This window comes from Thermobia domestica, chromosome 17, assembly GCF_964235325.1.
Source record: "Thermobia domestica chromosome 17, izTheDome1.hap1.1, whole genome shotgun sequence".
NCBI lineage: Eukaryota > Metazoa > Arthropoda > Insecta > Zygentoma > Lepismatidae > Thermobia > Thermobia domestica.
The window spans coordinates 138542989-138565424 of NC_137470.1; the positions used below are offsets into that span (position 1 = coordinate 138542989).

General features: G+C 36.3%; 1 protein-coding gene across 1 annotated transcript in view; it reads left to right on the forward strand.

The window, feature by feature from the left end:
* The first annotated feature begins 9201 nt into the window (after positions 1-9201).
* The window catches only part of LOC145674370 (copine-8-like), an 87880-nt gene continuing 74645 nt past the window's right edge, over positions 9202-22436 (forward strand). Inside the window, exon 1 of the mRNA XM_081744337.1 lies at positions 9202-9469. Within this exon, the coding sequence (XP_081600463.1) occupies positions 9402-9469 (68 nt within the window). The 5' untranslated portion in view covers positions 9202-9401. The remainder of the gene's footprint in view (positions 9470-22436) is intronic.

Here is a 22436-nt window from a genome sequence, read left to right on the forward strand (position 1 = left end):
ATGGGATACCAATTTTCACTACCCTATTCACAGCTTAAACGAATAGATTAGAAAGGAAAACAGATTTATACTACAATCTCCAGCCCATTCTTCAAAGGGTCGAATTCTTGCTGGTTTGAACGCTCGGCAGTCATTGGTTGAAGAGATGTGATGAGATGAGGAGCGACGAGATGACCCCTCCGCTTCCATCCACCATTTTATTTGACAGTTTATCTTTGTTGTTTAGTTCTTATCTGGTTCTTAAAAGTCACTTTGATAGTTATTTATCTAAAGGTTGGGTGTTAGCATGCGGGGTCAGGTTTTAATACAGTTCAATACTAGTTTTCGTTATTGTCAATCATTTTCCTATCTTAAAAAATGTTTTTAACACTTAATGATAAAAAAAATTTTCTTCGTCTTTCCTGGCGGGTATGTAACAATTTAATTACCCTGTCAAACCCCCAGTAGATCGAAAATATTTCCACCTCACTTGTTAGATGATTATAATAGTTGGGTATTCTGCGCCAAAGAGACCTCTGTATACTTGCCAACCTGGGGCGGGCAAGATGGAGAAGGTGAGTATTCCGGGTTTTACGGAAGGGAACACGAAAGGATAGTTCTTGAAGTAGGGTTTCCGATCTTAAATTCTCATTAACTATCCTATGAAGAAATTTCAGATCAGAGTTATTTCCAAAACTACATATTAAAGCAGCTTTTAACATATAAGTATGTGCAATAGCATTTGTTTACACCATATTTATGGGTTAGGTATTTGCATTAAAAAGAAAAAACCCTCCTGCATACAAATTAGTTCAAAAATTAAGCGTATCTATATTAAGAATACTTTTATTACCTGTGCTGGTTTTCTTCCACTGAGATGTTCAAGGTAAAATTATGTTTCTACTTTCGAAAATAGCCTATTCCTTTGTTAGTTATCACAAATAAGCTCAAGTATTCAACAATTCCTTCTAAATTAATGCAAAAATAAAACTCTAAAGTATAAATAGAGATATTTTAAGAACATGAAGTGCCGCTATTATCAGATTTTAATTGAGAAAACGGAAGCAAATGGCCAGAGCATCCATTAATTTATTACATTCATTGTCTTACAGAAGAAACTTGCTCACAGCTGTTGCTTGCGATTTTATCCAAATGCATCTGTTGAATATTTACTGTTGAGTGTAGTTCATAGAGTTCACTACCTCCGTTCATTTACACATTTTAATCACGCGATCTCTTTCAGACATGCAACTTTCGCATTACATATAAAAGTTTAAAGAGTAATCTGCCAACACTGCTAAGCATGTCTCTTTGAATGTATGGTGGGTTTCGACTTCCGTCACGCATATAGTAGTCGCCTTCAAACAATGCTTACATACCTGTGTTTGATTTGCAAAACGTATGCTTGAATTCATAAATGCATCATAAATAGAAAGTCGTTTAATCTAATATTGATGTCAGAGTGTTTGTAGTTCTATTGTGCGTAATGATGATTTCGCGGGGTAGCCCGGGGGGTGAGAAGGACCATGAGCTACGAAAATACCCTGGAATCATTTTTTGATCGTGTTCAACTTGGGTTAACAGTACTTTTGAAGTACTAATTTCACTCCCCGTTTATTCAGATCCGCACCCTCCTGGAAAAATCTTCTGAAATCATCACTGATATTTAAAGAAAAAAGTTTAATACAGCAGTTATGGATAACAGTGTTGCAAGCTCCAGGAAAGCTAGGAGAAGGTAGTTTAGAAACAATCAGTGTTCCTGCAAGCAAAGAGATGTTGGTTTCCAGCAGAGATCCAGACAAACTAAGCGGGTAAAAAAACCACAGAACTCCAGGCAAGCTAAGAGAGTGGTTGAGTTCCCCAAAGCTCCAGGCAAGCTAGGTGGGCAGGAGGCCTCAGAGCTCCAGGCAAGCTACGAGACTTGGGTTAGGTTAGATCTCGCAGAGCTCTAGGCAAGCTAAGAGAAGGGAATTGACCAGCTGAAACTGATGTCGATGGAGACGTTACATGGAGTTTTGTACCTTCTCCTGCGCAGCGGTGGCGCTGGTGTTCCTCTTCTGTCACCTGATTTGACGATGAAGATGATGCCTATCGTTTGCTTCTTGTAGAAGTCGTAGTAGAAGAGCACATGGTATTGTTTACGAAATAAAAGCGCATGTTGCTGTTTACAAATATAAACCACGTGCAGGATAGTACAATATGCAGATATAAACCAAAAATAAATGCCAAAGTAAACTGTACAGAGTGCTTAGCAAAAACGACTGGGATTGAAAAAACACGATATTTTCAATTAATTTATATTTCTGAATTCAAGACGACCCCTCATTTTTCCTAAATAAAGGATTACAGAAAAGACAACTACAGAACATAGCCTACTGGGTATATTTTAAGAATTTAATTTAAAACTAATTACCAGGGCCGGATGTTGTTGACCTAAAAGTTTCTAAAAAGTGACCTATAAAATGACACTAAAATTCCTGTAAAATGACCCTAAAAATCACAAAAATTGACCTTAAAACTTGCGTTTTCTTAAACGTTTATTTCGTTAAACATTGACATTTTTTAATATCCATTGGATTTTTAATTAACATTTCTCACTCATATTCAAAAAGTATTGTTTCACGTAGTTGCAGTCCATTGATCATTTATTTCTATTGATCAGTCCATTGGACGGCATTGTAAGTATTGAAATCGTCAATTCACTCGCGAGTTGAAGCTAGGAAGCACTTTTAAACAATAAAACTTAGCAAGTGTAGAGTACATGAAAATAATAGATAGAAACCTGTTTAAAATCCTTGTACGCCTTCTAATCCATTTCTAGTTGTTCACGTGATCACATCCTTTGTGGTCAACAACCCAAAACTATCTGTTTGGCCACCTACCAACCCCCACCTTTCGTTAACCAGCTACAGCTTAGTTTTCATTAGCTTGTTAAGAATGCAGTTTTTCCATTCCAATAGTCAGGAAGCAAGAAAAGAGATTATTCAACTTCGTCTTTTCCATATTCGTAAACCGTGTTCATTTAAAGATTTCCTTATGTAGAAGAAAAAGAATAAAAAGGCCATAAGTGACCTAAAAGTTACCTTAAAATATTAAAAATTGACCTGAAATTTCAAAACGGCAAAAAGTGACCAAAAGTTGACCCTTAAAAACTATATTTTTAGAACCTAGAGTTGATGGATAACGTTTTTATTTGAACTTGCCTTGTCCTATGCGTAACAGGAAAAGGTTGACTTGTCAACAAGATCCGGGCCCTGGTCATTACTCTTAGAAAATGAAAGACAGTAAACACTACATGTATATGATACGAGATTTGAAGAAATGCGCAATTGGAATATTAATTGCTTTGAATTACAATTAAAACACAGTTAATGTAGCTTTTTTAACTCTACGGGAAGACAAATACCCGATACGTAGTACTCATGCAACGGCAAATATTATATGGCATCATTTTTTCTATGAACCAGTAATACCTACTAAAACTTTACATTTCCAAATGGAACTATATACATTGAGGAGTTACTTAAAAAAAAGTGGGGGGACAACTGCCCCTCTTGTCCCCCTAATCGCCGCCCCTGCCTATGTGCTATCTGTTGGCTGTATTGGTTGTATGAAATATTATATACACGTTTCACTGCAGGCTTTGTAACCTTACTTTCTGATCACTCCTCGTATGTACTATCTGTTGGCTGTATTGGTTGTATGAAATAATATATTCACGTTTCACTGCAGGCTTTGTAACCTTACTTTCTGATCACTCCTCGTATGTACTATCTGTTGGCTGTATTGGTTGTATGAAATAATATATACATGTTTCGCTGCAGGCTTTGTAACCTTACTTTCTGATCACTCCTCGTATGTACTATCTGTCGGCTGTATTGGTTGTATGAAATAATATATTCACGTTTCACTGCAGGCTTTGTAACCTTACTTTCTGATCACTCCTCGTATGTACTATCTGTTGGCTGTATTGGTTGTATGAAATATTATATACACGTTTCACTGCAGGCTTTGTAACCTTACTTTCTGATCACTCCTCGTATGTACTATCTGTTGGCTGTATTGGTTGTATGAAATAATATATTCACGTTTCACTGCAGGCTTTGTAACCTTACTTTCTGATCACTCCTCGTATGTACTATCTGTTGGCTGTATTGGTTGTATGAAATAATATATACATGTTTCGCTGCAGGCTTTGTAACCTTACTTTCTGATCACTCCTCGTATGTACTATCTGTCGGCTGTATTGGTTGTATGAAATAATATATTCACGTTTCACTGCAGGCTTTGTAACCTTACTTTCTGATCACTCCTCGTATGTACTATCTGTTGGCTGTATTGGTTGTATGAAATAATATATTCACGTTTCACTGCAGGCTTTGTAACCTTACTTTCTGATCACTCCTCGTATGTACTATCTGTTGGCTGTATTGGTTGTATGAAATAATATATACATGTTTCGCTGCAGGCTTTGTAACCTTACTTTCTGATCACTCCTCGTATGTACTATCTGTTGGCTGTATTGGTTGTATGAAATAATATATTCACGTTTCACTGCAGGCTTTGTAACCTTACTTTTGGATCACTCATAATAACTCGTACGATATACTCTGTTTCATTATAACAAATACAAAATAAACAAAATAAAATAATAACATAGATGTTTTAATAGTTTTGTTAGATGAATTATTTTTACTAGTTTTGTTTGCACAAACTACAATTCAAAGAATTTATTGTGTTAATTGTGCTGTATTATTAAACTTATATTTTTGTATATATATATATAAGAATACAGCTAGTCAGGAACGTTCCCAAGGTCTTTTTTCCAAGGAGACAAAAGATTCGAGACAAGCAAACTCGCAAATATACACACCTTGATGCACATAATACTTCATGTAAATAAGATTTAGTAACAAACATTACATAACTGTATTATCTACGGTAAGTATATTAAATGCTGTTGTGGGTGAGTAAGCAAATATAATCTCGACGTAATTTCAAGAACCGATCTCGTTTCGAAAATACCCTCTTCCCCACCTGCGGGCTCCAATGCAGATAGTATATACAAAATATATTTTTCTTTAAAAAAAATAGTAGCAATAGTACATTCTCTACAAGAAGAGGAATCTACAAGCAAATTTTATTATGCAAAAACTCAATGGATCCACGGAAAATCAGGAAAGTTTAATATTATTAAACTCAATGTGAACAAAACTAAGTTACGTACACTCATGTACGAAATGATTGTCGCATATCTATAACTGTCCTCTTGTAAAAATATAATTTGATAACAATTCTGCAGAGTACTTTTAATACTGATACTATGTGTATAATCGCGAAATGTATATTTGTCGTAAATTTTATAGGAAAAGAATTATAAGTACGAAAATTAGATGTAGTAAAACAAACTGTTGCTAAATGGACAAGAAAGTTTTATTTTCGTTTTATTGTTCTTATTTACTGCTCTTTTGACATGAAATTTGTCACCTACATGTCTTTGTCGATTAAACACATACTAACATTATAAGAAATACCGGGCGAATTCGTTATCAAATTATATTTCTACAACAACATATTTATAGACATGCGACAATAATTTTGGACATGATTACTTATGCAAAAGTAAGTTTTCTTTTGCACTTATTTTGCTTGTGCAATAATCTGTGAATTAGTCTCTTTTTATTGGTAAAGGCATTATAATATACTAGAATCGATTACCCGCTTCGCTGGGTTAAAATAAAAAAAAAAATAATGCTAAACTCCTTATCTACTGTGTTTTGTGAAATATGCTACGGCTGCTTTTTGTTTTCAATTGTATGGGTTTAAACGGGATCGCAACTGACACTGTTTATCTCAACGAAAACTGTCGATTCGCCATTAATATCGGTCATTTTTCATCATTTTTATGTATCTCTCCCTCTCTCAAGTTGCGGGACTGAATTTGGATGTAAACGGGATCGGAAGTGTCACTGTTCAAATCAGCGATCCCAAAAAGTATGGATTCGACACTAATATTGGTCATTTTCTATCACATCTAAATATCTCTCCTCCTCCTCCCCTAAGTTGCACCGTCAAAGTGATATGATAAAAGCCATTCCAGGTTCGAACCTCATCTATGTTGAAATTTGATCGAAATCGGTCGGGTGGTTCAAGAGATTAAGTCACAAACATAGTCACTTTCAATTTTTTAATATAGATAAACAACGGTGTGAAACTGTGTAGTCGAATTTCATTCTGAATAAATACGCAAGGGTTGGTTTGCTTATGATGCCCCTTGTTCACGAATCCCAAACCTGAAGGTGGATGTACACTCATGTCCAAAATTATTGTAGCATGTCTATAAATATGTTGTAGAAATATAATTTGATAACAAATTCGCCCGGCATTTCTTATAATGTTAGTATGTGTATAATTGGCAAAGACACGTCGATGGCAAATTTCATGTCAAAAGAGCAGTAAATAAGAACAGTAAAACGAAAATAAAATTTTCTAGTCCATTTAGCAACATTTTGTTTTACTCATTCTAACTTTCGTATCGTATTTTATAATCCTTCTCCTATGAAATTCACCACAAACATACATTCCCCGAATATACACATAGTATCAGTATTGAAAATACCCTGCAAAATCATGATCAAATTATATTCTTACAAGAAGACAGTTATATATATGCGACAATCATTTTGGACATGAGTGTACAATAATTGAAGTCCAAAATTTCTTTAGCAGTTCACCCTGTACGTACCGTAGTTCATAAATTACGATTATTTTATAACCTACTCCTTCGACGTGATGATTGATATAATCATATAACATTTGCATCAGAAAAGAAAAAAAAAATACGTAAGTTATAACCTTAGATATACAGTTTTCTTTTTAATTAATAAGAAACAAGTAAATATAAGGAGAAACGGTACAAAGTTCACAGGACACTTGCCGCAACTGTCAAGCTTCCATGCTCCACGGTTTTCTGCTAATCTCTTCGTCTTCACGTACGATTTTTCTGCTTTGATATCGTTCAACAATTGTAGCCTCCTTCTTGCCCTCCCTCTCTTTCCTGTCACCATACCCACTAGCACGTCCTTCATGATACAGCAGGGCCGTGCCGTGGGGGGGGCGAGCGGGGCGACGGCCCCGGGCGCCGAAGTAAGGGGGAGAAAGAGGCAAAATAAAAAAAAAATACTTGGAATATATGCATGGGGGCGCTGTCGTATACTCTCGCCCCGGGCGCTGATTTTCCACGGCACGGCCTTGATGATACAGTTCCTTCTTACCCAATGTCCTATCCAGTTTCTCTTCCAATTTTTTCTTTTCTTTCCCACCATTTCTAACACCCTCTCATTCGCTTTCTGCTCGACCCAGCTAATTCTGTCCATTCTTCTCCATAGCCATGTTTCGAAAGGTTTCTAGGGTTGCCAACTATGGAAAATAGAAAAACCGGCGAACCCTCAATATTCCCAAAGATATAGGTCTAAGAGTTAAGTATCTCTTTTCGACCCCCCCCCCCATGGGAAGGAGCATACTACGTGAACAAAAGTGCATTAGCACCTGTATTCTGCATATCCTTAGTACATTCACTAATAAGCTTAATAGATACATTGTGCTATAAATTAGGGAAGGCCAAATTTTCCGGAATCCAGATTCCGGAAATTTCACTTTCCGGAATTGGCCATCCCTACTATAAATGAGAAACTGAAATCGGCATTGATCATTTTATTGTATTTATCACCACCTCTTTAAAATTATCGAAACAAAGAACAAATTAATCTTTACGTGACAATTTTGGATTTGGAAAATGAAATTTATTCTTTAAACTTATACTTTAACTACAGGAAATTGCTTTAAGAGGTCGTTTTTCACTCTCAATAAATGTATAAAATTCCTTACAAGTAAATTTCAAATTTTCCCGATACAGTCTCTGTCATCTCTTTAAAATTGTGTAAACAGTTGAACAAAATATATTAATCGTTGAAGGATGGTGGAAGGTGACAGTTTTGGATTTACAGAATGAAAGTTACTTTTTAAGTCTATACTTCAAACTAGATACAAGTTTGAAAAAACCCGGTCAAAAATGGGCTAGTAAGAAGTTTGCACCAGTCACTGGCTTTAATCAAAATAACAGCAATATTTCCGGCCAGGCCGGTGAAAAACCGGTCAGTTGACAACCCTAAAGCTTTCAGTCGTTTTCCATCACTTTTGCGTAATGTCCATGTTTCTGTCTCATAGGCTAACGTACAATACTCCACACGAAACATTTTATGTCTTTTTTCTCAACTCTTTATTCAAAGTTTCACAAAATAGTATTTTCTTCCTGCTAAATGTTTCTTTCACCATTCCTATCCTTGGTTTTATTTCACGTACGCACTTCATATCATCACAAATGATATTACCTAGATATCGGAAGCCAGCCACCTGTTCTGTTTTTTCTCTTCTATATTTGACACCAACCGCTAAATAATCCTAGCAATGATTACTGTATTGGGCCTATCTTTTTTTCCCCGCATAATATCAGTAACTAATTCCCATACAGCATATAAGCGACAAGACCCCAGCATCCTTAAGATTACACAGTATGAAGTAGGGATGGCCAAAATATTCCTGAATCCAGATTCCAGAATTATTCTCGGAAATTGGAAATTTCACTTTCCGGAGTTCGAAAAAAATCTGCAACTCGGAACAATCCGGAATTTAGAAAATTCCGGAATTTAAACTCTGGAATTGGAAAAATTCCGGATTTTTCCTAATTTTTTTCCAAGACCAGAATTTATCCGAAATCCGGAATTTTTTCGAGATCGGAATTTTCCGATTCTATCTTCCGGATTCTGGAAAGTAAAAATTGTGGAATTGGCCATCCCTAGCTATGAGCTGACACTAAAAAATTTTTCAAGCCTCTCTAATAAGTTTTTTCTGTTTTATTTTATTTTTATTTATTTATTTATTTTACGTACAGCTTATGAAGACAAATCACTTCCCGGAGATCATTTTCTGGGCACTAGGTCATAGGGCCACTTTACCCTTGACTTCGGGTATTTTTAAATAACTAATCTATTTATGATGCCAGCTCTTCATCATACATGTATATATGGAAATATGCTAATATAGATGATTTATTTCAAAACCTCGCGTGCTTCCGAACATTGTTCTCTTCGAATCTGAATTGATGTACCTCGCTGTCGACATGCGCTGTTCAGGATGTAATGCGCGCGATTGCGTGATGCCGGAGCCGGCGTCGTAAGATAGGGGACATGGGATGTCTGCTACAGGGTTGCCTGAGGGTGGGAAAGTCGATCGGCAGTTGTTCAGAATGTAAACAAACTAGTTTCCTTTTGTTTATTACTGTAGTTTCTTCAAGTGTAGCTATAAACGAGTGACATAAGATATAATATAGTATGTATGACTATTATAGGAAATAGTAACATACAATGAGTTCTTTTCAGCCTGGAACTGCCGCTCAACCAACTAGTCAAGTGGAATTAACACTGGCTTGTAGGTGCGTATTAGTTTTTTTTTCCTTTTCTCTGTATGAAAAAAAAATCTGGTCTGGTCAAACAGTTTGTCAGTCAGTCTTCCCTTAAAAACGTAGCAAATATATTTCTTTTCAAATGTCTTGTTATATTTAATTTATCAGACTATACAATGTATTTTTTTTTAATTATTTGGAAATGGCGTATTACATCTACATTTTGTCAAAAAGAAAATTAATTCGTTTACGAATTGGCAATCGGAACAGTAATTTATTTGTTTATGACTTAAATTGCATGATACGTATAACCAAATCTTTAACCTTCAATGCCCTTGCATTGTGTAATAAGAGAATCCCATCTCTCTTATTCATTAACCGGACTATGTGCTTCAGAACAAAATATAAGTAAATAAAACTAATGTTGTCCTTCCCTAATTTGTCCTGACACCCCTGAGTGTAAGGTTATTGTTTAGAAACAAGAAAAAAAAATAGATTAACGTTGTCAAGAGATTGACGTTAATTTTACAAAACCCGCACCAATTGATATCCTTACATATACCTACCACTTTGAACCACGAAAATAGTGTTGGAGCAAAGAATAATTCCTTATGAGCATACTCACTTTCCCTAATACGCTTAATTTGGCTTATGTTTAGCAGAAGGGATCCAGCAATAATTTCTAAGAAATGTTACAATTTGGTAATTTCTGTTCACATTAGGTTAGGTTATATTAGTTTATGTTACATTATGTTAGTGTAGGGGTCCAGCATGTTCTTCCAAAAAAAGAAAAAAAGTAGAATTTTGCTTATTTCTTGTAATATTAGGTTAGGTTACGTTAGATTTGGCTAGAGTAATGGTTCGCTTTCTTCGTATATGGCTTTGCTGCTCAAAAAGACATTAAACAACAATTAAGCAATAGTAAGATTAATTTTACACGCTACAGTTGGCATCGTTAAAAGAGATACGAAAATTAGGACTGTTTTAGAAATGTTCGGTTACAGGTAGCATTGTATCTTCATATATAAGGCACGTATGGCGCAATTGTCCTAAAAAGAAGCACCAAAATGGGTTACTATAATAATACCTGATGGGGTATTGCATCGGGTATTATTTAGTTTCTCCCTCAAATCATTTAATAGTGATTACGGGTCGTTATTTGTAATTGTGATGAGTACAGATGTAGTGTGGAGATGTGGCATAAACACTACAGTGCATAAAACACGAAGGAACTTGTGCTAGGTACCCACTATAAAGCACGAATTCTATCTAAGTGAGGCAGGGCAGGAGCGCAGCAGGGGGTTCCAAGAAGTTGCGTCCGTAGGAAGCAAATGCTTTAGCGATAGTGGATGTGCGCAGAAACAAAATCGTTTACAACGGCACAGTATAAGTCACCGTACTGGATCCGGAGCCGTCGATGGATTTGGAGATACTAAATACTGTCCCTGTTGTCCTATAAACAGGCATCAATCTGGATCACTACAACCTAGTATTGTATCTAATTGACTTTAGGGCAGGACGAAGCAGGGGTACATACGCGGTAGTTTGTTCGCAGGGAACAAGCGCGTTGGAGAAGGTAGGTATGCAGATAAAAAATGGTTTCTTTATACCAACACTTTTAATACAAGTTTTTTATGCTTCAGCCATTGTTCATATCCGCGTAAGGACAGCGACTGGTACGGGTTTTGTAAAATGAACCTGGAATAGTCAATAACGAAGGAGCTCGCTGCTGTAGAAATCAACACAGTGCAATAGACGTTTAGAAAATCGATGCATAAATGCACCAATGTAAGGAATTTCTTAATTGAAAACTAGATTTATTGATATTGTATTAACAAGGTTAACTTATTATAAGTTTCACAATCTTCCAAGTCTGGGTGCGAAATTTCCGATCGCCGTTGGCGACCAAATAGTTTAGTTTCGCTAAAAGCATTTGGCCTTTACGTTGCCCTCGAAATAACGGCGACCAAATTCTCTGGCTGGCTGCTGGATTCGTTCCTGAAATTTCACGCTTTGTTCCAAATACAATCTTTTAAGGTTCGTTTACGCTGGGATCGTTAAAAATCAATAGTAAGAATAATAAAATAATTGGGAAGGAACTCGGCCCAGGCTTGTATTTAAATTTACCATCTCGGCATTCACTTGGAACTTACAATAAATAACATAAACTGGGCGACAGCCAGATTAGAATCCACGAACTGGGAATTAGAAAACAAGGACACAGTAACTACAAGACTACATGTGTTCATTTTTTTTTTCTCAAAGCAATTATAGAAAGTATTAGGTGTCAGAATGTAAAACGATGGAACGTTAAAAAAAAAATAAAAAAAGCGCTGAGTTATGGTAGTTCCCTTGCAGCGGTTTTTTTTTAAACCGATTTTTCTGCTGCTTGTCATTTAGCTACAATTTCCCGCGAACAATGAAATGTAAAAGAAGGCATAAATTGTGTTTCTTGGATGTGATATGTTACAAATTATATTTATTTATTTTAGGCCCTACTTTTATATCATTTAGAAAACTGGTGATAATAGCGGATGAATAATTATGAGAGAATTGGTGGAATGAAAATTGGGACAAAACGGAAGAGCCACGGAAACCCCGGAGCTTCTGTATCACATGCTCGCAATCTCCTGATATCGAACCTGGGACCCCTCACACAAAATGTAAGAATTTTAGTACTGAGCCACAGTGCCCAGCTTTGCATATGATATAGTACACACGGCTCCTCTTTGCTGTTCTAAATGAAATTCGTAGCTTTACGTCCATTAGACCAGAGATGGCGTGGGTCAATGAAAACTTGACCTACCACCCACCGTGACCTACTCTCACCCACGACCCACCAAAGCTCATCGTTATGAACTATGACCCATGGTCCACGCTCTCCTGTCCATTGAATAAAGAGTTTATACTTGTAATAAAACAAGGCTATGAAATTATCACTAGTCGGAGTGTGAATTTCTACGATCAATCCTTTCCCTTTAATTTGGCCTGCTTTATCTTAATTTCATACTTTCAAATTTCATCCTATTTTCCACTGAAAGGCATCTATAATTCAAAAAGGAAATAATTATATATGATAATTAAATTGAAATCCATGTATACCCATGACAGACACTTTACCATTTTATATCGTAAAGCTCAGATGCACCAGTATTGTAACAGAGCGGTTCTTGAGTGATTGACCGTAGAAATTCAAACTCCGATTAGTGATAGTTTCATAGCCTTGTTTTATTACAAGTGTAAACTCTTTAGTTAGTAAAAAGGAGGGTGTGGGTCATAAGTCAAAGTTGATGAATGTGTGTTTTTTTCCTTTCTTTAAAGGTTAGAGTGGGTCATGGTTGGTGGTGGGCCATTGGTCAAGTTTTCATTGACCCACAGCATCTCTGATAGAAATCACGAACAGAAGTAGATGTGACAATAGATTATTATTATTCATTTGTATTCCTCTTTCTGTACACTACTCTTTTTTGTTAATTCTAACAATTGAAGTTATTGAAAAGGCATAAATAATTTCCATTTTACATGATGTTCTAATGAGGAAAATAATAATAGCATTGTGAGAAAAAAATATTAGGTTTTTGTTAGTTTTAGCTTTTCTAAAATACAGTTTCCAGCTTGTTTGTTTGTTCACTGAAGTATAGCGTCCCGTTTTAGCGCAGAGTCTATATGAAACGTGGACCTACAGTTGAAGGTGAAATTCGAACTACCGTAATAGTTCAACTTTTAATGCTCTCCCACTGGGAATCAAACCCAGAACAACTTTTCTTAAGTTTTTTCTCCCCTACAGGTTGACATTCAAGAATCTGGCGACCTTCTGACCTAATAAGTGGCATATTTTAGGATATGCATAATTTTGGATGGTTATACATATGCTATGTGTATCTTTAACAGAAAATTACTACCTGTACAATCATTTCAAGAAAGTTAATTAGACACTGAAAGTAAAGCCATTGAAATTTAATGTTCACCAATTAAATAAAACAGTTCAACAGAATTTTAATTCAACTACATGAAATAGTCTCTTAGACGTTTAATTAAAAAAAAAAAAAAAGATTTTGAGTATTTTACTTCAGTGACAGAAAACAGTGTCACCAACGAGGTAAATTTGAAAATTTTCTTTGAAATCCATTCCAGAAATCTGAAGGAACCGGATTATCGATAGCCGGATTTTTACTTGTCAACTTGTATTACTATTCATTATCATCCTAAGTATTCTGCCTTTATTAAAGCCTGTGACAAACATCTTGACATTTCAGATAAACCAATAAAACGCAAGCTCTGACGCAACGTTGCCGAGTGCTAAGCAGACGAACTACAGCGCGATCAGGTGGCAGAGGATAGACGTGGATATGTACAAAATAAACGTGGCAATACCGCTGGCTTCTCATTTGCTAGCAGCATTCAAAGGGAACTTGGAGCGCCGCCTTCAAATGCCAAGATGTTTGTCACGCCGTTTAGAAGATCATTTGTTGCAAGTGAGAAGCTTCCATGCTCCACGGTCTTCCACTAACCTTTTCATCTTCACGTATGACTTTTCTGTTTGGATACCGTCCATTAATTGTAGCCAGGGTTGGGTAATTACGCGTAAAAAAGGTTTTCTACGTGGCGCGTAAAAAACGCGTAATTTACGTAAAGTACGTAAAAAATTAGAAACAGGTCTACAAATTGAAAGAAAACGTTCTACGCGCTGAGCTTTAAAAAAATTCTTCCTAAAATTGTATGGAAGCTGGATTTTGCAAAACTTAATCCGTAAGCATAAACTGGGAATTTTGTATTGGCTTTGTATAATACTGTTTGCACGCGTGACTGTTCAAAACCCATTTCATCATGTTCCATGTTTTAAACCCTCTGTAATCGAGAAAAGTTTTATGCCACAGAAGCCGTGGGAGAAACTATTGTGCAATACAACAACAATGGTAAGCCTTCGTGGTCTCCATTTGTGGCGACTTTCTGCAATGTCTGAGAAAAGCATCACGAACAAGTAGAGGAGTTTCTGTTGGAAAATCTCGGCCTACCAGCAATATCGGGGAAAATGTGGAAAATTTGAAGAACTTATGAAGAAGGGAATTACAACACCACGCACATTCCGGTATTTCGCTACTCGGCAACATAAGGAGTTGTCGGAATTTGCTATGAAGTTACTGAACATCCCAGCATCATCAGCGCAAATTGAAAGACTTTTCTCAAATTGGTCCTTTGTCCATAACGTCACAAGGAACCGGCTCTGCGTCGAACGTTCGAAGAAACTACTTCAAATATACTACACCCTCAAATTACAAAACCACTCAAGTTATGAATATTAGTGTGATTAAGAGTATTGTGTTCGAATTGTACTAAACTATAATGGAAATGGCATGTAACATTTTTTTTTTTTTTTTTTTTTTTAAGAATTAAAATAATGACTAAGTTTTAAATGAAATGATATACTCAGTGTTATTGGAACCAAGTGAAATATATTCAGTATTCGAACCAGGAAGAAAGAAAAGTTGTTTCTTTCCAAAAACAACGAAGAAACAAGTAGTTCAATATTCTGTTGAGTATTTTCTTCAGTTTTGTCTCTTTATTACGAGCATTAGAAATTTCTACAGTAAAAGTTCAAATGATAGTCAAGTGCTAAGGGAAGTAATATATTTAGTGTTGTTGTTGGACTTGGAAGGAAAGAGCAAAATAAATGAGTACATTTCGAAAAATGTAATATAATGTTCTGTTCGGTGCTTTCATATCTTTTTAGTTGTGTGTGTTTAAAATGAGAATCTAATAACTTTTACATCGAAAATTCAATATGTCCCAGTGCTAAGTGAAGTGGTATATATAGTATCGTTGGGACGTGGAAGAAAAACAAATCAGTTTATTCTAAAATTTCAATATTTCAATATTCTGTTCAATATTTTTCGTATCAGTTGTGTGTGTATGTTAGTGTGTAATATGAAGGTGAAATGAGCCTAACAGTCAATCTCTTTTTCTTTTCTAATAGAAGTTTCAAAGTATACTGAAATGTTTCGAGTTTCATATTAAAAGCTGCAAAGGTATAACAATAAATTGTTATAATCATAAGGTTACTTGATACTTTCAAACATATCCGAACCAACACATATTTTTAATGTGTGTGCTTATATTTGGGTGGTTGTGCTTGTGTGTGTGCGAATAGGTGGAAAGTAGTATTGGGCCGGCGAGGGGCTATCCAAAATGATCATTTATTACTATGATTTGGCATGAAATCATTTCTTTTAAATATAATGTTTAGAAGATAATAATGTTTTAATGTTTAAATAAGAAAACTAAGCTTACAATATAACCGACTATTCAAAATGATCTTAGTTTTAATGAAAGATATATAGTTTTCTACGTTCTGCGTAAAAAACTGTTTTTCTACATGACGTATATTACTAGTAAATTACGCGTAATTTATGTAAAATACGTAACAAGTAAATTACCTTGCCAACCCTGATTGTAGCCTCCTTCGCCCCATCCCTCTTTTTTCTGCCACCATACCCTCTAGCATGCCTCTCAAGATACGATTCCTTCTCATCCAATGTCCCAACCAGTTTCTCTTCCTTTTCTTAATAATATCTAAAATTGTTCTTCCCGCCACCATTTCCAACACCCTCTTGATTGTTCTGCACTCAACCAAGCTAAATTGTTTCAATTCTTCTCCAGCTCGTGGGTTTTCTCGGGGTTCTCCCGTTTCCTCCCACTTTCTTCATTCCATCATTTCACTCATCTCTCATCATCACCGTCTCCTTTAGTCTAACCGGCATAACCGTGGGACTTAAAACTTAAAAACTTAAAGATTTTCAATTCTTCTCTCCACACATCATTTTTGCGTAATCCATGTTTCTGAGTTATACGGCACAATACCCCACACGAAACATTTTATGAGTCTTTTTCTCGACTCTTTATTCAAGGTTTCACAAAATAGATAATTAGAAATGAAAAAAAAAAAAATCCCAGCACTTTTGGGACGGAGGGTTTTTTCCCATAAAGGCTCTTTTTTAAAAAAAAATATAAATAAAAGCGGAAATATATACACGGAGACCGTTTATCTTGTTACACCCTTGTAACTTTTAAATTAATGGACGAGAAACGCTGAAGCTATGTACTATACAAATATCGGAAGGAGGCATTGTTTGATATCACAAGGTTAATAGTTTTGCGAACCTAACACAAAGTTGTATTTTTTCAAATAGGACTACGTCAAATTATTACTATTTCAAATCTACATGTTATATGAAACTTACATTTATTATTCAGTGTTACAAACTAAAGAGGCTACAGTATCATAAACATCCGAATTGTGGTATCCTCTACAGCAGTAATAATGCAAATGAGACAGATGGAACAATGTATACCCAAAGTACTTTAGTCTAATACGTGATCATGATATGACGAATTTCGAATAAATACTAACAAAGTTACAAGGGGTTAAAAATTTGACTTCTTTCGAAAGCCTTTATTTCGAAAAGCTACGTAGATAAGTACCTCATCTGTATATACGAAGGTGATTCAGAATGTAATGTCTCCAAGGTGTTTCTGTTTGACAGATAGCACCGGCACATGTATGAGTGGAAAACTTGTAATGCCAGCTACAAATGAGAGCATTATTTTTCAACATAGTCCCCATTACGGGCAACACATTTGCCGGAACAAAATTTCATGTCGTCGGAGAAGAATTGTGGTTTCTGCTGGGGACACCATTGCGTAACTGCAGCTTCCACCTCCGCGCCATAGCTGTTGCGTTGGCTCTTAAGTTTGGGGAAGGGCCAAAAGTCGCAGGGCGCAAGATCCGGGCTATAGGCACGATGAGGGAAAATGTCAAGAACACTTTGCCAGCAGATGGGGCAACTTTGCATTTTTTTGGCAGAGGAAAGAACGTGTGGTGGTACTTCATCGACCGACGCTTTGTTTGCCGATCGTAATGGTGTATTCACGACTCCTCGCCGACGATGAATGTTTCTGGGCGCACAACCTTTCGCAGTCAGAACTTCAGTGACAGCCCACTGCTTCAACCGGACTTCACCACTGCATGTCATGGATTGCTCCATTACTTTGGAACGAGAAGAGATAGGAAGATGAAACAAGTGACATTCCATTGCGTAAACATCAATTCATTAATGATAAACATTTCAGAATGTTTGCAGTACTATTGGCCAAATAATGGGCTTGGAGGCATTAGTTTCTGAATCACCTCGTTGGGTGTTCTAACAATGGCGCCTACGGAGTACAGAGCATAAGTGAGAATAATATGAAATTTATATATAATTGTATGTCTTTCGGGTGCTCGTCTGGAGACGCGAATTGCACTATGTGGCAGCGTCGCAGATAAAGAACCTCAGAGATCTACTAGTCCCAATCCATCAAATATTTACATTGATTCTTTCCAGATGACAGTTAAAGTCGATAGACGTCGACACTAGCGCCACCTATTAGCGTAACAATCGATGTAACTGCTAATCGTTCCAAGTTAACCTGCGACGTTGCCCCATAGTGAAATTTTAATTCCCCATAGCGGCTGAAGGAGGCCCCGGAGGTTGTATCATTGAATAGCATTTTCGCTTTACTTTGACCTGAATAATAGCACTTTGTTCGTGGGCGCCATTTTTAGAACACTCGATATAAATAAATAAGTAAATACATGAAAGTGGCTATGTTTGTGACTTCATATCTTTTGAACCACGTGACCGATCTCGATCAAATTTGCTACATAGATGAGGTTCGGACCTGGGATGGTTTTTATTATTTCATTTTGACGGTGGAAGTTAAAGATAGGATTGGGAGAGAGACGTATAAAAATAAATAAAAATGAAAGTGACTACGTTTGTGACTTAACTCTTGAATCACATGACCGACCTCGATAAAATTTTCAGCATAGATCAGGTTCGGGGCTGGGATGTTTTTTGTTATTTCACTCTAACGGTACAACTTACAAGGATCACCCAAGTGTCTGGCTCCGATTTCAATGTTTTTTTTTTTCTCTGATAGAGGGCATGTATGTATTATTTGTGACGATAGAAATTTTTGTCATGGTGCATGTTTTCTATTTTTTCTAATAATTTTATGAGTTGTGATGTGGTTATTAGAGATTACTGGAGAAGTCCCTTACTACCCTTTGTAAACGGAGTGTTAATGAAAGAACAACCATGTAGATACGTATAAGGCGTAGGGGGAAGTCGTATAGTACGTATGACCTTGACCGCAGCCATCTTGAAATACGCCATTTTTAATTAAGGTCAAGTTTTTAAATGGGAATAGTGTAATATGATACATAATTTCGGTCTAGAATTCAATCAGGAAGACAATGGTGAAGTTAGTTTTAATATACGCCCATTTGGGGAAAGTTACAGACATATTAATTATTTATACTTACTATGTGCGTAAGTCCCTTGCCTCCGCTTCTCACCCTCGTATTAATGATAATAAGTGGATAAAAGCTTCGGTAATACATATTAGCCCTAGAGGAAAGTGCGACGGTAAGGGTAATCTTGACGGCAGCCATCTTGAAATCCGCCAGTTTGAATTAAAGTGAAGTTTTGAACAATGAAAACCATAGCATGTGACACCTCATTTTAATAGCAAATTTTCCCCAAAATCGAATGGTATGCTTATTGTTTTCGCATGCTATGGCTTTCATTTTCAGTAATCTCTAATAACCACATGACAACTCTTAAAAATTATTAAAAAAAAAAAAAAAAAAATAGAAAACATGCACTATGGCAAAAATTTCTGTCATTACAAATAATGCATGCATGCCCTCTATCAGAGAAAAAAAAAATCATTGAAATCGGAGCCGGACACTTGGGTGATGTCCCTTGTTAGGGGAGAGGGAGGGGAGAAATGTTTAAAAATGATCAGAAATGATCGATATTAGTGTCGAATGCATAGTTTTCGGGTTCGCTAAGATGATCAGTGACATTTCCGATGCCGTTTAATTCTAAATTCAACCCGTAACCTGAGATAGGAGGTATACAGAGTGTCCCAAAAGTAACGGCGAAAAATGAAAGCACAGATTCCTAACACCAAACAGGACAAAAAGTATATATGGCATATAGTCCGGAAGTGGATAGGGGCGGAGCTAGTGAGCTCCGAAAGTGGGGAAGGAACTTCACTCCTGCCTACCGGAATAAAAATAGGAGCTAGAAAGGGGGTTCAGAAAGACATAAGTATTATATTGGCTTGACCTGTTAAACGCATGTTAATAACTGCGCCATAGATTCACCATACGTCATGTAGGGATTCATTGAATGTCTGTACAGCAGTAGTAATGAAACAGTTTGCTGAATCCCTATATGGCATATGGGGAATCTCTGGCGCAGTTATGTAACATGCGTTTAACATGTCAAGCGAATATAATATTTATGTCTTTCTGAACCCCCTTTCTAGCTCCTATTATTATTCCGGTAGGCAGGTGTGAAGTTCCCCTCCACTTTCAGAGCTGTCTAGCTCCGCCCGTGTCCACTTCCGGACTACATGTCGTATATACTTTTTGTCTTGTTTTGGTGCCAGGAATCTGTGGTTTCATTTTTCGCCATTACTTTTTGGCACATCCTGTATACGTATATAATGATCTAAAAGTGACTGACTAACGGGACATTTTACTAATTTTTCTTATTTTAACCCAGGGTAATTGATGCTAGTACACACACACACACACACACATATATATATATATATATATATATATATATATATATATATATATATGGGGGCCGCGGTGGCTCAGTGGTAGAGCGTTCACCTCTGGTGCTTGGGGTCCCGGGTTCGATCCCAGCCCCCGCCAAGTGAACTTCGTGGTGGACGAACACCGTGTACGTGGGTTTTCTCGGGGTTCTCCCGTTTCCTCCCACTTTCTTCATTCCACCCACCATTTCATTCATTTCTCATAATCACCGTCTCCTTTAGCCTAACCGGCATAAACGTGGGACGTAAAACTCAAAGATTTCATTTTTTTTTACACACACACTCACACACACACATATACATATATATATATATATATATATATATATATATATATATATATATATATATATATGATCTTGCCTTACATCTCGTTCTCTGATGGAAAAATGTTCTTCAGAGACTTCAGTTTACAAAACTAAAAGCTATAAACGGCTATGATCGCTATGATGTTAGTTCAACTTGATTATTCAGAGAATTCCCTCTTTGCCTACTATATATCGACTCAAAGTTTTGAAGAAATTTGTGGATAGAGTTTGAAACGCTGTCTCTCTCTCTCTCATATAATTATAATAAAGCTTTAATTTGTTCATAAATTTTAAATTGTAATTTTGTTCATTAAAATCTGGTTCATTTTCAGTACAATTATTGCTAACACTATCAAACTTTTTAGTAAAACACTTTTGTCCTTGAACGTTAACGTAATAGTTCTATAAACAATTTGTTGGATCTAGAGTGCGTCCACCGATGTACACTTTTTGTGTTGTATCAAATGACCTATTTTCTTTTATTCTTGAAGTTTTTCAGGATTTTCTTTTCAAAATGCATTAATTAAATGAATTTTTGTGTTATAATCAGAAAAGCAAGGTGGAACATACTGCTACCTTGGCACTCAACTTGAAATGTTCAACTGGGCCGTGGTGGCTTAGTGATAGAGCGTTCACCTCTGGTGCGTGGGGTCCCGGGTTCAATTACAGCTTGTGCCAAGTGGACCTTGTGGTGGACAAACACCATGTGCGTGGATTTTCTCGAGGTTCTCCCGTTTCCTCCCACTTTATTCATTCCATTCATTTCTCACCATCACCGTCTCCTTTGGCCTAGCCAGCATAACCGTGGGACGTAAAACAAAAATTTCATTTCATTTTATTTTTGAAATGTTCAGAAAAACCCAAAACATTTCAGCGAAAATAGCCACGAAAGATACTTTTTTTTCTATTTTTCAAAAGAGCCATTTTTTCGGCCTGTTGCATCTTGAATTATTATGTAAGTAACATCATAGTCTAATGGAAAACTAAAACTGTATTTGTGTCATCTTGTAGGTTGAATGGAAAAATATATCTTTGATATTTAAACAATAAACACTTACCTTGTCCCTCAGAGTAATTATTTGTTGTCACATAATTTCGCTCTCTCTGGGGATTTGAATAAAAGTTCAACAGGAAAGGAATCTCTTATAATTGATGTGGTTAGAGGATAAGGGTGGTATGTAACAAATTGTACATTTCTGTAAAATTGACTTTCACAACTCTGTTAACATCCATCCATCATAGTTTCCAAATCTCTTCACTGGGACGAGGTCTCAGTAAATGACGTGTTATGTAGCATGACTAACATATAACACGTGTGTGAACCGGCAGAATGCAACATTTCAAAAAATGTTAACGTAACATCTACATCCTGTAAGCGCTTCAATTGTTCTGTTGGATAAAATGAGTGTGGAAAGGTGACAAAGTGTATTACTTTACTTTCTTTTTCTTATAGGCTATAATTTTGTAAGTAGGACGCACGACACATCGCTGAAATGGAAGAACATACTTGTTCAGACCTAAGTAAATAGTTTTCTAAAGCCTTACCACTGGTATAAAATTTTATTTTCAAAACCAGGTGTCAATATGTAACGTTTGATGAGGATATACAAGTGGTACTGCAATAATTAAAGGGGTTTCAGATGATCCTGTTTTCTTCAAATATTTCAGTTATAATTTGTAAAGAAAGAGAAGCAACTGGAATTAGAATTACCCCGGAAAGCAGAACAGAAGGCGAGGGTGCGACAATGTCTCAGAAAGAAAATGCGGGCTGCCAGAAAGATTAACTAATCTCTAGACAAAAATTACGACCGCAGAAGATTGTCTACTCTGTAAGCGAAAATTACGGTTGCAGAATTATTTTTTTCTCTGTAAATAAAGCCGGATTCAACATAAGAGTCAATTGGCAGCGAAATAGTGCATGAAATTGGAAATTGTTCCCAAGAATTCTTGAAGTTTCTACTGTCACTCAAAGAACAATGCCAGATTTGCCTAAATACAGTGAACCCAAAAATCAC